Source organism: Dipodomys merriami, unplaced genomic scaffold (genome assembly GCF_024711535.1).
Source record: "Dipodomys merriami isolate MVZ:Mamm:240054 unplaced genomic scaffold, mDipMer1.0.p SCAF_297, whole genome shotgun sequence".
Classification (NCBI taxonomy): domain Eukaryota; kingdom Metazoa; phylum Chordata; class Mammalia; order Rodentia; family Heteromyidae; genus Dipodomys; species Dipodomys merriami.
Genome location: NW_027204459.1, coordinates 688,254 through 704,263, shown reverse-complemented (window position 1 = coordinate 704,263; position 16,010 = coordinate 688,254). Strand labels below are relative to the sequence as shown.

At 38.8% G+C, this 16,010-nt stretch overlaps 1 protein-coding gene across 10 annotated transcripts in view; it reads left to right on the top strand.

Moving 5' to 3' along the window:
* The window catches only part of Atp9b (ATPase phospholipid transporting 9B (putative)), a 180,676-nt gene that overhangs the window by 38,283 nt on the left and 126,383 nt on the right, over positions 1-16,010 (top strand). For all 10 annotated transcript variants that reach the window (XR_011375904.1, XM_070038816.1, XM_070038811.1 and 7 more), the window contains exons 7-8: positions 4,985-5,036; positions 15,043-15,137. Coding sequence is in view for 9 of the 10 variants with exons in the window: in XM_070038816.1 (XP_069894917.1) it covers positions 4,985-5,036; positions 15,043-15,137 (147 nt within the window). In the remaining variant the exon portion in view is untranslated. The remainder of the gene's footprint in view (positions 1-4,984; positions 5,037-15,042; positions 15,138-16,010) is intronic.

Here is a 16,010-nt window from a genome sequence, read left to right as displayed (position 1 = left end):
TTCAATTCCACATTTAAAAAAATTCAAAAGTGGGCAAAAGAATTAGCTTTATAGATAATCAGTGTTATCAGGAAATTGAAATGAAAGCTAGGAATTATAGCACCACACTTACCAGAATGGCTAAAATATAATGAGATTACTTTCACATTGTTTTAGAAATATCAAGTGGTATAGTTATTCTGGAAAATTATCTGACAGTTTCTTAAAAAAAAACTATTCAACTATCATGTAGCTGAGCAATTAAACTCTCCACAGAAAAATGTTAATTTGTGTTGTTACAAAATCCTCTACCAAAATAATTACATATGCATTTTTTTCTGTGCATGCTAGTTCTGGGACTTGAACTCACAGCCTGAGTTCTGTCCCTTTGTTTTTTTTGCTTGAGGCTAGTCCTCTACCACTTGAACCACAGCTCCACTTAGGGCTTTTTTGGTGGTTATTTGGAGATAAAAGTCTCATGGACTTTCCTGCTTGGCTGACTTCAAACCAAGATCCTTAGATCTCAGACTCCATAGTAGCTAGGATTACAGGTGTAAGCCACCAGTGCCTGGCTGCGTTATTCTTAATAGCCAAACTCAGAACACTGCAGAGCCCCTGAATTGAATTAGGGACCACTGTACAGCCACACCGGTTAAGAAGACACAGACCCTGTACTCAAGCCTTTCAGTAATGTCCAGTAATTACTGGACATTACCCAGTTTACTGTGTGAGTATTTTGTAGAAAATAATACATAAGGAATGAAGAGTAATTGAAATTAAGAAAAAATTCCATTTGGAAGAGGATCAAAAGAAAAGAATACTTAGGAATAGATTTAACAGAAGTGCCAAACTTGTATTTTGAAAACTATAAAACATTGTTGAAATATATTAAACAGATCTGAGTAAACAGAAAGACATACCATACAGCTAGATAATTTTTTTTCTCTTTCCTTTGGGCAGCACTGAATTGAACTCGTAGTTGCACTCGTATGTAAGCACTCTGTTTGAGCCATGCTTCCGGAGCTTTTTGTATTTAGTTATTTTTCAGATAGTGTCTTGCTTTTTTTGCCTGGGCTGGGATCAGACCATGGTCCCTTCCCTGTGCCTCCCATAGCTTCTGGGGTTGGCTTGTTGGTTGAGATGGAAGCTTTGCTAACTTTTTGCCCAGACTAGCCTCAACCACAGTCCTTCTGTCTTTGCTACTGAGTAATTGGGATTACAGGCATGAACCAGCATGCCTAGCTAGATACAAATATTGATGTTTTAAGACAGTAGTTCTTCTCAAATTATTATATAGGTTGATGCTATTGATCTCAAAATCCAGCTAATTTCTTTTTTTTTTTTTAAATTGTGAAAATACGGTACAGAGGGGTTACAATTACATGGGCAAGATAATAAGTACATTTCTGATCAAGCATTGTTTCCTCCTCCTTTGTTTCCCCTTCCCATCCCTTCTCATTCTCCCCTCCCAACCCTCCCCCAACCCCTGCCTCCTGGCCAAAGTTGTAAAGTTTGTTTTTCGACTTAATGACTTGTACATCTCATTGTTGCAATGGGGTCCATCTGTATCCCTATTTAAACGATGTGTTTTTGCCCTTCCCCTCCACAAATTATACCAACATCAAATACAGTGAGAGCAGGGGTTATACCGTGGGGGAGGGACATACAAAGCAACAAAGAAATCATCTTATAAATATGTTAGAAACAATTGCATGAAAGAAAAAAACATTTGAATACTTATCTTGGGGTTCATTTCACCTAACATCAACTTACCTGACCTTTTCTGCTTGTCTCAGACATATACTAGTTATTGCAAATAAGGGAAACCATGGGACCTATGTTTCTTTGGGCCTGGCTTACTTCACTTAATATAATTTTTTCCAAGTCTTTCCATTTCCTAACAAATGGGGCAATGCCATTCTTTCTGATGGAGGCATAGAATTCCATTGTGTATATATATCACATTTTCTTAATTCATTCATCTACTGAGGGGTATCTGGGTTAGTTCCATATCTTAGCTATGGTAAATAATGCTGCAATAAACATAGTTGTGCTGGTAGCTTTAGTATGGTCTTGTTTGTGATCCTTTGGGTAAATGCCTAAAAGTGGGATTGCTGGGTTATAAGGGAGCTCTATGTGGAGTCATTTGAGGAACCTCCATACTGCTTTCCAAAGTGGTTGAACAAGTTTACACTCCCAACAACAATGCAGTAGTGTTCCCTTCTGTCCACATCCCCTCCAGCATCTGTTGTTATTAGAATTCTTGATTATAGCAATTCTAACTGGGGTGAGGTGGTATCTCAATGTTGTTTTGATTTGCATTTCTTTTATGGCTAGGGAGGTTGAGCATTTCTTCATGTGTCTATTGGCCATCCTTCTTTCCTCTTCAGAGAAGTTTTCTCTTTAAGTCTTTAGCCCACTTATTTATTGGGCAGTTGTTCCTTTGAGAACTTGTTGTTGGGGGATTTAATTTTTTGAGTTCCAGGTACCAGCTAATTTCTTTTAAGGAATCAACAAGCTTCTTGTAGAATTTATTTGGAAATGTAGCAGGCCTAGAATCGCTAAAATAATTTTGAAGATGAACAAGTTTGCGTATTCATACTTCTCTACTTCAAAACATAATATAGAGTTACAGTAGTTAAGACATTGTTGACCTATTGTATATTCATAGTTTAGAGTCTAAAATTACAGCTTGAAATTCATGATTCTTTGACGCAGATGAAGCTGTTGTAAAAGTACAGCACGTGAGTGTGCTTAAAAGTGCCTTTTGTCCATGCCATTTTCCATGAAAGGCGGGCCGATTCAAAGGTTGTGTTTTATGAGTGGTGCTTCTGTCATCTGAGTGGGTCTTTACACACACACACACACACACACACATATCTCCCCCCCCCCCTTGTATATTTGAAATGTGAATAGACATACTCTTCTCCTGCAGGTGTTCAGATTTCTCAGCACTGTTGAAAAGATCATAATTTCCACACAAAGTGATAGTGTCAAGGCCTCATAATCTGGTGTCCATTTATAGATGGGCTAATTTCTAGACCCTCTAGTTTTGATTGGCATAACTGTCTTATCTCGGCGTGATGCCATCTTGTCTGAATTCCTCTGGTATAATCTTAATATTCGATAGGTTGTAATCCTGAAGCCTGTTTTGGTCTTTCTTGGTCTGGCATTTTCCTGTATACATGAGGAAAATCTTGTCAATTTCCATCAAAAAGAAAACAGGCCAAGTTGTTTTTTTTAAATTGGATTTGTGTTGAACATATGACTCAATTTATGGACATTAGGCTTTTTTTTGCAGTATTATGCATCTTAATTTCTGAACATGATGTGTTGGATTCAGTTTCTTTCATAATATTTTGTATTTTTATGTAGAGGTCTTGATAGCTTTATTAGTTTATTTTAATGTTGATTTTTGTTATTGAAATGAATATTACTACAGGTACATAACTATATATATTTACCTCTATGTATCTGTATAATGATGATTCTTGTCATGAATCTTTGCTCCATATTCAGTTATATTGTATTTTTTTTGGTTGTTTTTGTTTCTTGGCTTTCTAGTGGGTATATTTTCTTTATTTTTAGCCTCTCTTTCTGTTGTGTGTTAATAGGGATATTTTCCTCTTTATATCTTTTCTGATTTTGGCTTTCTACTCATTCTCTTGTTGAATATTTTATTACCTTTCAATTGATTTTTTTTCTAATTTCCACTGTGACTTCTTCCTTGGGAGACTGTTGATCTTAACTAGATATAACCTTAGAAATAGTTTTGTCCAAAGTGTCTTTGTTTGACTTTAATATCTCATCTTTACTTTTATTATTTATCAACTGGCAAGAAGGCTGTTTCATCATTATATTTGTCTAGATGTTTACCTAGTTTTTTGTTTGTTTTGGTATTACAGGAGTATAAGAACAAGGCCTTTAGCATGCTATTCAAGCACTATACCACATGATCCTCCTGCATGCCTCCTACAGTTAAGAATCAGTACACCCAAATTGATTGTTTTCGATTAGAAATTCACTTTTTACCCAGGCTGGCCTTGAACCTCAATGTTCCTGATCTCTGCCTTTGGGGTGTCTGGGATTACAGTTGTAAACCACTGTACCTGGCCTTTATTTAGTTCTTATCAAAACAGACACATGTGAAGTAGTTTTTTCAATTATGTACCTTTTAATTTTTCCTTTAGGTTTTCCAGTTGACAGAATTATTAGTAATAGTCATAACAAATAGTGACTTGTAAAAGTTCTTACATGTCATAGACTATCTTTGAATTGCTTCCTTTCTTGTCTCATGGAAGTATAGATCCACATTTGTGATGCTTTTGTTTGCCTAACCTCACATTTGCTTATTCATGCCTGTCTATTGTGTTATTTATGATGTTCTCTTTTTTGTGGTTGACTTTGGACAGCCTTGTTCTCATTTTCCAGAGCCTTTTGGTAGACAGAATAGGATAGTTTTTTTTTTGTTTTGTTTTGCTGGTGATAGGGCTTGAACTCAGAGCCTCAAGCTCTCATTAGGCTTTTTCGCACATAGCTGGTGCTCTATTTGAGTTCTGTCTCCACTTCCATCTTTTTTGCTGGTCAGTTGAAGTTAAGAATCTCTCCTAGACCTACTCCAAACCTCAATTCTCAGATCTTAGTGTCCTGAGCTGCTAGACTTACATGCGTGAGCCACCAGTGCCCACAGCCACCAAGTGCTATGTTGTGTATGACTGAGGTGTGACAGAACTGTATAACTTGGCGTATTTAACACTTTGCATACATGAAGTGTTTTGTATGTCAGTGCTAGATGCCATCAACAAGATTCACTGATGGTTAACAGTATCAGTAGTCCAAGTAAAATATGGATCAGAATATTAAGTTTTTACAAGTAAATTAAAAATGTTCAGCAAATTTTTAGTTCAAACCTTCTAGTTGTTTTATTAGCTATTTCTACTTTGGAATGGAATTGTGTTAATATATGTCAGTATATATAATTAATATTTTATATTACCTTTTGCAGAATCAAAGAATTCCATCTGACATGGTGTTTCTTAGAACGTCAGAGAAAGCAGGTATTCTTATTTTTTATTTCTTTTATATTGTTACTGATTTAGTATTTTGGCACTTTGATTTTTATGTTAAAAATAAAAAGTAAAGCCGGGCGCCGGTGGCTTACTCCTGTAATCCTAGCTACTCAGGAGGCTGAGATCTGAGGATCGAGGTTCAAAGCCAGCCTGGGCAGGAATGTCTGTGAAACTCTTATTTCCAATATACCACCAGAAAACCGGAAGTGGCGCTGTGGCTCAAGTGGTAGAGCGCTAGCTTTGAGCTGAAGGGCTGAGGGACGGCACCCAGGTCCAGAGTTCAAGCCCCACGACCAACCAAAAAAAATAAATAAAAAATAAAAAGTAAAATTGATGCCAGTGAAAATTCCTCTTTGATAGTATTTTGAATTTATTAATTTTAAAATCATATGTAATTGTTGATATTTTAAAAATAACTTTACAGTTTGATATGTTTGGTTTAATGTAAACCTTCTAGAACCTTTTTTTTTTTTTTTGGGGTGGGGGGTTTGGTCGTGGGGCCGGAACTCTGGGCCTGGGTGCTGTCCCTCAGCTCTTCAGCTCAAGGCTGGCACTCTACCACTTGAGCCACAGTGCCACTTCCGGCTTTTTTCTTACGTGGTGCTGAGGAATTGAACCCAGGGCCTCGAGCATGCAAGGCAAGTACTCTACCACTGAGCCACCTTCCCAGCCCTAGAACCCATTTTTTGCTTTTTGGCAGTATCGGCTTTAGAACTCAGGGCCTTGACCTTGCTAGTCTACCACCTGAACCCTGCCTCCAACCTTTCAAGCAGTGTTTTCATTCAGATACATAATTGAAGACTAATTCAGTGTTGTCCTTCAAAATTGGTTTGTTATTCTGCATTTGCATTTTATTCATCAGTTCAGCAAACAATTATTTGTACTTAGCACGGTGTTGCTTAGAATTCAAAAGCAATCTAAATTATTAAGTGTGGTTTTTTTTTTTTTTTTTGGTCTGGTCGTGGGGCCTGAACTCTGGGCCTGGGCGCTGTCCCTCAGCTCTTCAGCTCAAGGCTAGCGTTCTAACACTTGAGCCACAGCGCCACTTCCGGCTTTTTTTCCATTTTGCTTATGTGGTGCTGAGGAATCGAACCCAGGGCCTCAGGCATGCAAGGCAAGCTCTCTACCACTGAGCCTCCTTCCCAGCCCTCAAAAGCAATCTAGAGCCATTGGAGCTTTCAAAAGGGGGAATCATGGTTTTTATCTATTTATGTAAGTCCATAGTTAGGCAGTGAATGATTATGCAGGTTCTGTAACAGTGAAAATAGTTGTTAAGGTGTGGAAGAGACAGACAGTTTTGCCTGGGTGAGATGCTGTAGAGTCATAGGAAAAAGCAAGCTTAGATGAGCTGTGTTCTCTACATGGGTCAAGTAGAGAAGTATGTCGGGAGTCTGGACACGTTACTTCCCGACTCTTGGGGCAATTCTTAGTGATGTGATGTGGTAGCAAACCTAGGAGCATTCAGAACTCCTTCTGCCCTGTGCTTGTGATTTACTGGTCAGATCAGCCAATGAGCACCTATATTAATTATTATTAGTTGTAGTATGAATACTCTATAAAGAACAGTGCTGAGCCAGGTGCCAGTGGCTCACACCTGTTATCCTAGCTACTCAGTAGGCTGAGATCTGAGGTTTGCAGTTTGAAGCCAGCCTGGACAAAGTTCAAGAGACATATCTCCAATAAACTACTCCAAAAAGACCAGTGGCACTGTGGCTCAAGTATTAGAGCACTAGCCTTGAGCAAAAGAAGCTTAGGGACAGCACCCAGGCCCTGTGTTCAAGCCCCAGGACTAACAAAACAAATGAGCCTGAGTTGAATTTTGGAGTTGTTGATTTAATTTTTTCTTTACTTATGAAGCATGCTTTTGTTTATTGATTTGCTGATTGATTGATTGATTGATTGTACTGAGGTTTGAACTCAGAGACCATACTTGTAACAGACTTTCTGCCCAGGCTGGCCTCAAACCATGTCCCTCTCAGTCTCAGTCCCTTAGATAACTAGGGTTGCAGACATGAGCCACTGGCCCCTGGCTTTTAACAACACTTTTAAAAGGAACATTTGAAGTTATATGGTAGAGCAAAAAATAGTGGACTGTAGTTATGGCTGTGTACCTTATTGGCGGGTCTGTCATCCACAGAAGAGCTCCCTATCCCTGAGGACCCAAGGTACTCTGGCCCTAGGTAGATGCTATTTCTTCACTGTCACAGAGACTGGCTATCTGCTTTCACAGCTCATTTCCTTTCTAGTCTTTTCTTCCTTTTTCATTTTTTTGTCTCCCTTTCTGTAGCTCTTTCTCCTTTCCTTCCTTCCTTCCATCCCTTTTCCCCATACTGTATTATTATTATTATTATTAATTATTATTATTGCTGCTTCAGTACTGGCTTTGAACTCAGTGCAAGTGCTTGCTAGGCAGGTATTACGCCACTTGGGCCTCTAAGCCATTTTGTGTTTTTAGTTATTTTCCAAGTAGAATCTCATAATTTTGCCTGGTACTGGCTCCAGACTTCTGTCCTCCTTCCTGCAGCCACCCATGTAGCTGAAATTAAAGACATGAGCTACTTCACCTGGACTCCAGTTTCTTTCCTCTTGGTGACACAGCTTATCTCTCTCCTTTTCTTGCCCTGTCACTGTGTGGAGGAGGAGGGAGGGGGAGGGGGAGGGGGGACTGAAAATATGAACCCTGGGCTTCACTTCCCCTTCCTTCACCACTTTTTTCCTATCTGCTGCTGGCTAGGAAACTAAGGTAGCTTTGGAAACTCTTTTAAAAAATATATATATATATATTTTTTTTTATTGTGAAAATACTGTACAGAGGGGTTACAATTACATGAGCAAGGTAATGAGTACATTTCTTATCAAGCATTGTAGCCTCCTCCTTTGTTTCCCCTTCCCATCCGCCCCCTGCCCCCCTACCCAACCCTCCCCCCCACCCCACCAAAGTTGTAAAGTTGTTTTTCGACATAATGACTTGTATGTCTCATTGTTGCAATGGATCCACCTGTATCCCTATTTAAATGATTTGTTTTTTCCCTTCCCCTCCACAAATTATAACAAGAAACATATAGCTTGGCTTCAGGTAATTGAGCGATTTTCCTCCAGGTGCACTACCAAATGGGTTTTGTGTGAGAGAGGAAGAGGGAGAGGATAAAAGGAAAAGAAAACAGGCAGGGAAGGAGAGTCTTAATAAACTTACACTGCTAAGTGCTGAAGTTGCACGTTGGTACATTGTAGTGGCTGATCTTTCCTTAACCTGTATCTCACCTGAATTGCTCTTCATTTGGGGAGGCTTCTTACTGATTCTTTTTGCAAGTAGTAGTATTTGGCAGTATTAGACTATAATTTATTTTTTCCTACTGCAAGTTTTCCTACTAATAGTGCAGTGAGACCATGTGGCATTATAACAGTAGGTTTCATTCACAGCTCATTATGTCTAGTGTAGCTAAGCATGGGAGCTTTTCAGACCAGATCACCCCAAAAGGCTGATTATCTTAGCCATAAACACCTATCAGGACAAATAGTAAATTCTAGCCCTATGAGGCAAGAAATATTCCATCCTTTTTCATTTTTTGGATGTTTGTGAAGAATTAATTCGTTTATAAATGTTTAGTAGAATTCCCCTAGAAAATCTCTGGAACTGCACTTTTTTTTTTTTTTTCCAGTCTTGGGGCTTGAACTGAGGGCCTGGGCACTGTCCTTGAGCTTCTTTTTTTGCTCAAGGCTAGCGCACTACCACTTGAGCTACAGCACCACTTACAGCTTTTTCTGTTTATGTGGTACTGAAGAATTGAACCCAGTGCTTCATGAATTCTCGGCAAGCATTCTACCACTAAGCCAACTTCCCAGCCTGTGTTTTAAAAATTATTGTTACTAATTCAATTTCTTTGCTAGAAACCTATTCAGTAGTCTTATTTTCTCTTGAGTCAGTTTTAGTAGTAATGTTTTAGGAATCTCTCCACTTTATCTAGGTTATCTAATTTGTTCCATACCATTCTTAGTATTCCTTTACAGTTCTTTGTATTTTTATAATGATGGTAGTGGTGCCTCCTTCTCTGATCTTGATTTTAATAGTTTGACTTTTGTTTTCTTAGTAACTAGCTAAAAGTTTATCATTGTTATATTTTCAAAGAACTTTTTAAAATAGTTTTCTCAATTGTATTTCCATTTCTACTGTGTTCTATAAGGTTTGGTATGTTGACTTTCGTATTTTCTTATCTTTTAAAAATATTTTATGCTTCCCTTTATTTTCCTTGGTTGTGTTTTGTCCCGTGGCACATCCTTGATGTGCTCTGCGTGCCCTGGAGCATGGTCTCTGCTCTGGCATTCTGCAGCATTCTCCACGTCTTTGGTGTCTGTTATCTTCTATGTAGTCATCTTGCCTATTGTTGAAAGCCAAGTAGTACATTTGCAACTCTTTGCTGCCACATGTATTTCTCTTTCAAGTATGTCATTATATGTGAGGTTTAGTTTTTTTGGAATGCACACCTGTCTTACCTTAAATCTACTATGACTTTGAATGTAAAGTATGTCTTTTATAGTCAGTATATAGTTGCATCTTGATTTTCCTTCCCAGTGCAATCTTTTGCTTTTATTTTCTGGTCTGCTTTATTTAGGAAATTTACAACACATCAAGATGCACACAGTTGATATAGGCCTCTTAGTAAATATGCACTCCTGTAACTGCTGTTAGCATCCCTGTGTACACTGTGTTCTGTTGTCCTGTTTTTCTGGTTTTCAAGTTCAGAAGGCTTCAGAGCTCTGCTGAGGAGACCTCACACAGTTGATGCCCTGTGACCCAGCAGGGTCTCCCTGTGACCCAAACTCTTTCTCCTGCCTAGTCCTCCTCTTAAAAGTTGTGGCCACTGCCTGTCTTTGCCACTTGACTATTCACTCTTCGCTAGTCACTCCTCTCTGAGCAGAAGGGTTGTCTCATAGTCTCCTACTTTGGTTATTCTCAGCGTTCTTCCCAAGCATACCTACATATGTGCTCTGGCTGTTCTTCGAAGAAACCACTCACCTTTTTTAGGACTTCAGTTATCGTAGTCAGCTAACTTCACATCTGGCCTGGTAGAGGTTAGTGGCCATGGGCTTAATGAAGACTTTAGTCAGTCTCCACCTTTCATTAAACGGGAGGCTTTAGTCCTTTCCTCTTTAGTGTAATTGCTGATAAGGTAGGATTTGCATCTGACCTTTTGCTCTATTCTCTGTTATATTTTGTGTGTATATGTTTGCTACCTGACTTTTTTTGCTTTACATAAAGAGTTTTAATTGCTTTCTGCAGTCCTTGCTGGTATTCTAATCGCTGTTAAATAGATTTCAGAGGTTTTAACATCATCCTTAACATTCCCTATTATTTATGTTTGAACGCTTTTTCTTGTTTTCCAAACATTTCCAGTGTAGTAAGTAAATTGATATTTGTGTTTTAGAGATGCTTTTATTGTAATTGTTCTTTCAATAATTTAGGTAGAAATATACATATGATTGAAAATAATATTGCCAGTATAGAAATACTTTGAGTTAATTAAAAGGTTTGTGTTAGGAATAAATTAAGAACAACATCTAGAATTGTAGAGCTGGAAGATGGTTAGACATGTCCATTTTTTAGCAAAGAGATCATGAGAGTGGAGAACCAAATGTCTGGCTTAAAATCTTATATCATTACCAGCAGTTCTGGAAATTTTCTTCAGCTTCCCAATAGTCTTTTCTAATATTATTGCTCTGGTATGATGAGTCAAAGAGAAGGAAAGGTGCCCTAAGACATTAGGTGAGTGAGTACCCTGCTTGCCCTGAAACATGAGCACTGTCTGGTTATGATATTCTAGAAATGCTGTTTCTCTCTTGTTAATCTCTTGTGGTATCATGATTCTCCATGGTGATAGTCGTGGACCCTTCAAGCACCCTAGCAATTACTGCCTCATCCTCAGGAAAGTGTTTAATAGCGGATTTGTGTAACAATTTTTTTTGTGTGTGGTATTTGTGTTTGAACTTATTGCCTTGCCCCTACTAGGCAGATGTTTACTCCTTGAGCCATGTTTCCAGCCCTTTTGTTTTCTATATTTTCAAATGGAGTTTGGCATTTTTGCCTGGGCTGACTCAAGTCATGATTCTGTCTATTCCCATGTGGCTGGGATGACAAGTACCCACTACCATGCCTAGCTTGTTAGTTGAGACTGGGGAGTATCATTAATGTTTCCCTGGACCAGCCTCAAATCCCTTCCTCCCAATCTTTTCACAAATAGCCACATGAACCACCATACCTGGGCTACACTAAATTTTTGCTTTTTTTTAATACTCCTTGGCAGTTATTAATGCATCTGAGTTGAGGACTTCACTGTTTAAACCTGTTGGGTCTATTGTATTCTTCAGTTGTTCTTTTTTTTTTTTTTTTTTGTCAGTCACGGGGCTTGAACTCTGGGCGTGGGTGCTGTCCCTCAGCTCTTCAGCTCAAGGCGAGCGCTCTACCACTTGAGTCACAGTGCCACTTCCTGCTTTCTGGTGGTTTATTGGAGATGAGAGTCTCTTGGACTTTCCTGCCCAGGCTTTGAACCACGATCCTCAGATCTCAGCTTCCTGAGTAGCTAGGATTACAGGCGTGAGCTACCTGCGCCTGGCTTGATTTCAAGTTTTCTTATTGCTTACTTTTCAGAAAACATGCAAATTTTTTACATTATCTGGTGATACTTTTTATACATATTGCATATTACAGTAAACTGTTTAACCGTGGTAAGCGCTGAGCGTAAGTGTGGCATGGTGGGTAGGCTGGGTGGCAGGGCTTATCACTAGAGCCGGGTGAGTTGGCCCATGGTGGCCCCATTTGGACTATGTATTCGTGAGGAGTCACTCTATTGAGCCATCAGAGGATTGTTTAGGGTGTAAATGAAGCTGTTGATGGATCTGGTGACTGATGGCTTAAATTCCAATTAATCAATTGCTTCATCAGTTTCTTAATTCAGATCAAATATCTCTTGAGTGCACATAGTTCTTTCAGTGGTATTAGGAGAAATTAATGCTTTAGAACTAATTTTCATCAATCTCTTATAAATGTCAATATCTTTTTCACTTGTATCCTAAGTGATGACATTATAGTTTATGTGTTTGTGACTTATTACAGTACCTCAGCTGTCACCTGTTAGTGGGCCCGAGGGTTGGTAAATGATATTGTATTCATCCGGGTTGTCTCTGTAGTACTATTCATCTTGCCAGATGGAAATTTTCATTCAGAGTCATTAAGTCATACAAATGATTTAAAAATTAAGTTTAATGGCCGATGATCTGCTCTTAAATCTGCAAAGCCGGTGTCTGCTTTCCTTTGGTTGGTCATCCACTGTGGCCCATCCCTCAGAGCAGTGCGTCTGTAAGCTCTGCAGGCCTCCTCCTGGTGCTGCTTGGTACACATCACCACTTGATGGGACTCTCCAGTGTGACATAGCTGATCTTAATTTGATGGTCGTTAAACCTGGCCTCTCCTGTCTACTCTTGTCAGTTATACAAAATAAAATGAAGACATGATAAGGAGTCTGTAATAGAATGTAAGTGGACCCGTTTAATAATTCACTTTTGTTGAGCTTCAGCTCACATGAGTTGCATTTAGTGTTTCTGTGAAAAAATTATTAGACTAGGTTCACTTTTTCCCCACTTAGATCTCCAGTCATATCCCTCAGTAGAAATTTAATAATATTAACTATGCTTAGGAAAAAGCCTGTCAAATTAGTTAACATGAAATGTTTCTTTTAAAGAAAGTCACCCACACATTTTGCAAAGTTTAATATGCTTATAGAGATCTTTACATATTGGTCTCACTTTCAGAAACAGTGTTAGAAATTAAAGAGATTCTAGAGTCTCACCTGTTACTTCAATTTTAGAATACAAACTCAGAGCAACATGGACATACTAAAACTGGAATCTCTCTGGGCACCAGAGGCTTATGCCTGTAAACCTAGGTACTCAGAAGCCTGAGTTGGAGAGTATTGTGGTTCAAAGCTAACCTGGGCAAAAGGTTTGCAATACACCTTCTCAGTCAATAAAAAAAAACAAAAACAAAAACACAAAAATCTGGGTATAGTGGAACACATTTATCATGGTAGCTTTGTACAAGAAGTGCATATAGGGCTGGGAAGTTGACTCAGTGGTAGAGCGCTTGCCTTGCATGCCTGAGGCCCTGGGTTTGATTCCTCAGCACCATATAAGCAAAAAGAAAAAAAAGCCAGAAGTGGCGCTGTGGCTCAAGTGGTAGAGTGCTAGCCTTGAGCTGAAGAGCTGAGGGACAGCGCTCAGGCCCAGAGTTCAGGCCCCACAACTGGACCAAAAAAAAAAAAAAAGAAGTGCATATAGGAGCATTGTGATCTGTACCATCCAGAGATACATGTGAAGTCCTCTCAGAATTTAGCAAAGGAAAATGTGGTAGAGTATCTGCCTGACAAGCCTAAGGCCCTGAGTTCAAACCCGAGTACTGCCAGTTTTTCTCCTAAATTGGAAAAGTCATGCAAATTAATTCTCTTTGCAATTAAACATGAATTTGTTATGTTTTATCTGTTTCCCTAAATCCTAAGAATTGGTTTTTTTAAAGTTTAGTGTAATTGTGTCTTTAATTCTGTAAAGTATTATGATTTTCCAATGAACCTGTCTATATATACCAGATATGCTTGTGTACATATGAAGATGTGTGTACACAAAAAGCACCGAGATCACAGATATTTGTGCACTGTGTATACACAAAGTGCATAGATCACAGATATTTGTGTACCCACATCTACCTACATGAAGACACACAGGGATGCATGCACCTAAACAGATGTGCATAGACTTTCATGTAGATGCCTTAAGCTACATGCATGCACAAAAGACTTGTGTAAACACATATATGTAAATATATACAACTATATGCATGCTCCTATGTGCACATAGTAATAGATGTTCATGAGCACATACATGTAAACAGCACAGGTGCACACACAGAACTACATGTATACTAACAAGGATGCAGCATATAAACAGATAACAGATACACAGATACATTGGATACACAGCTACTTACATATAGATGCACATTAAAAACCTCATGTATATACACACATACACACACATACACATACACTCTCTCCCTCACCTTCTTTTCCTTTCTCTCACCTTCCATTGTTCTTACCTGAAAGGTAGGACTTTATATATATTGTTCTATACTTTATTTTCTTTCCATAGTAAGATACTGAGATCTACTTTTGTTTTGTTTCTTGCTTTTTTAATTGTTGCATGTACAGCTTTATTCAGCTACCTCTCTAGTCATCTTTCCTTAGCCTTTTTTTGTTGAAAACAGTATTGCAAATGTCACTTTGTGTATTTGCTATTCTGTCTGTAGGGTAGATTCTAAAAAGAGGGTGTTGTGGCATGGTCTGAGGATAAATAGCTTTTTGTTATTTGATATTTCTTCATATTTGAAATTTGTTGTTGCATTTCATTGTAGCTGTACCTTTATTTCAATACCCTTTTTTATTGTGGTAATTGTAACATTTTTTTTTAGCAAGGTAATATCACACATTCTTGGAGGTTTTTAATGTATATTTTATTATCCAATCATGTTAAAAGTAAAAATGATCTATGTAACTTAAAAAATAACAGCTAATATTATTAGGCAAGGCAGATTACTAGGATTAGGGGTACAGCTCAGTTTCTCTAAGTTTACCTGAAGCTCTGGATTCAGTCCCCAGTGTTATAGAAACACATGCATGTGCATGCATGCACGCACATACATATACAGCTATGTAAAATACTTTAATAGGCAAGAACACCAAGCAGAATATGTGATTTAAAAATTTAATGACTCTGTCTTTTCCCCAGACTCGTTCTTTGCAAAAGTCAGATATATTCTGTAAAATGAAAGCTGTGAAGTTCTTTGTTCTGGGAACTTCCTTTTGAGATGTGCATTGAGAGCACTTATGGCTCAGGAGAAATTTCTCCCATGCAGTTGTTCCATAGTGTTGATGGTTTCCCCTCTGCCTTCAAGGTTCGTGTTTTATTAGAACGGACCAGCTAGATGGTGAGACCGACTGGAAGCTGAAGGTGGCAGTGAGCTGCACTCAACGGCTGCCGGCGCTGGGGGTGAGCATTCTCAAGATGGTGCGACCTTTTATTCTTTCACAGTGGCATCTGGGTGGTAGGGATGCTTCTGTTGACACCTGGTAACTTATTTAATGTATTGAAGATATGCTGTATCATTTTTATTCCTTAGGAAAAGTGATGCCAAAATAACTTAGGTGTTTCCCAGCTCATAATCTGTTTTAGGTACTTTTGAATGTTCCTGTCCACTTGATAACTTTCTCGAAGTGGGGGGAGATTGGATGACTCAATCCCCTTTTGCTAGCTGATTTACTCCCTCACTTTGTGGAATACGGCAGCCATTCTTGCCCTAATGCAGCCATTAAGGTATTGGTTTGCTCCTGGGTCTAACTGGCCCTCCCCTTCCATTCCCTGCTGCAAGTCCATTTGGTGTTTACCTTGTATTCATTTATGTGTAATGGTGATCTCAGTGTGAAAAACTTTGTCTTGTATGATATTCTGGCATTTTGTGAATGGTAAAGGAAGACGGATTGTCTAAGAGTGTTGTTTGCCCAAGCAGTGTTGGTCAAGGGAAGGAAGGTGAGTACTCACAGATGAGCGGCTCTGTTTCATCTGGTTGTGTCAGGGCAGGACTGGCTGCCCCATTGCACACAGGCTGTAACCATCAAGGCCGGTAGGACGTTCTTCTTTGTGCTAGACTTTTTGGAAGTGAAGTATATTTGGCATGGTGAGGACTTGGGGGTGGCTTGTTTATTCAGGCATTTTAGTGTGGCCCATATTTCAGGTAGTTCCTGAGTTAGAATTTATTACCTATGTGTTTGGTATCTTTGTTAAGTAGGTGTTCTAACCATTGAAGCCACACACATACACCCAACCCTCTTTGCTCTGGTTGTTTTTGAGATAGGGTCTGGAATT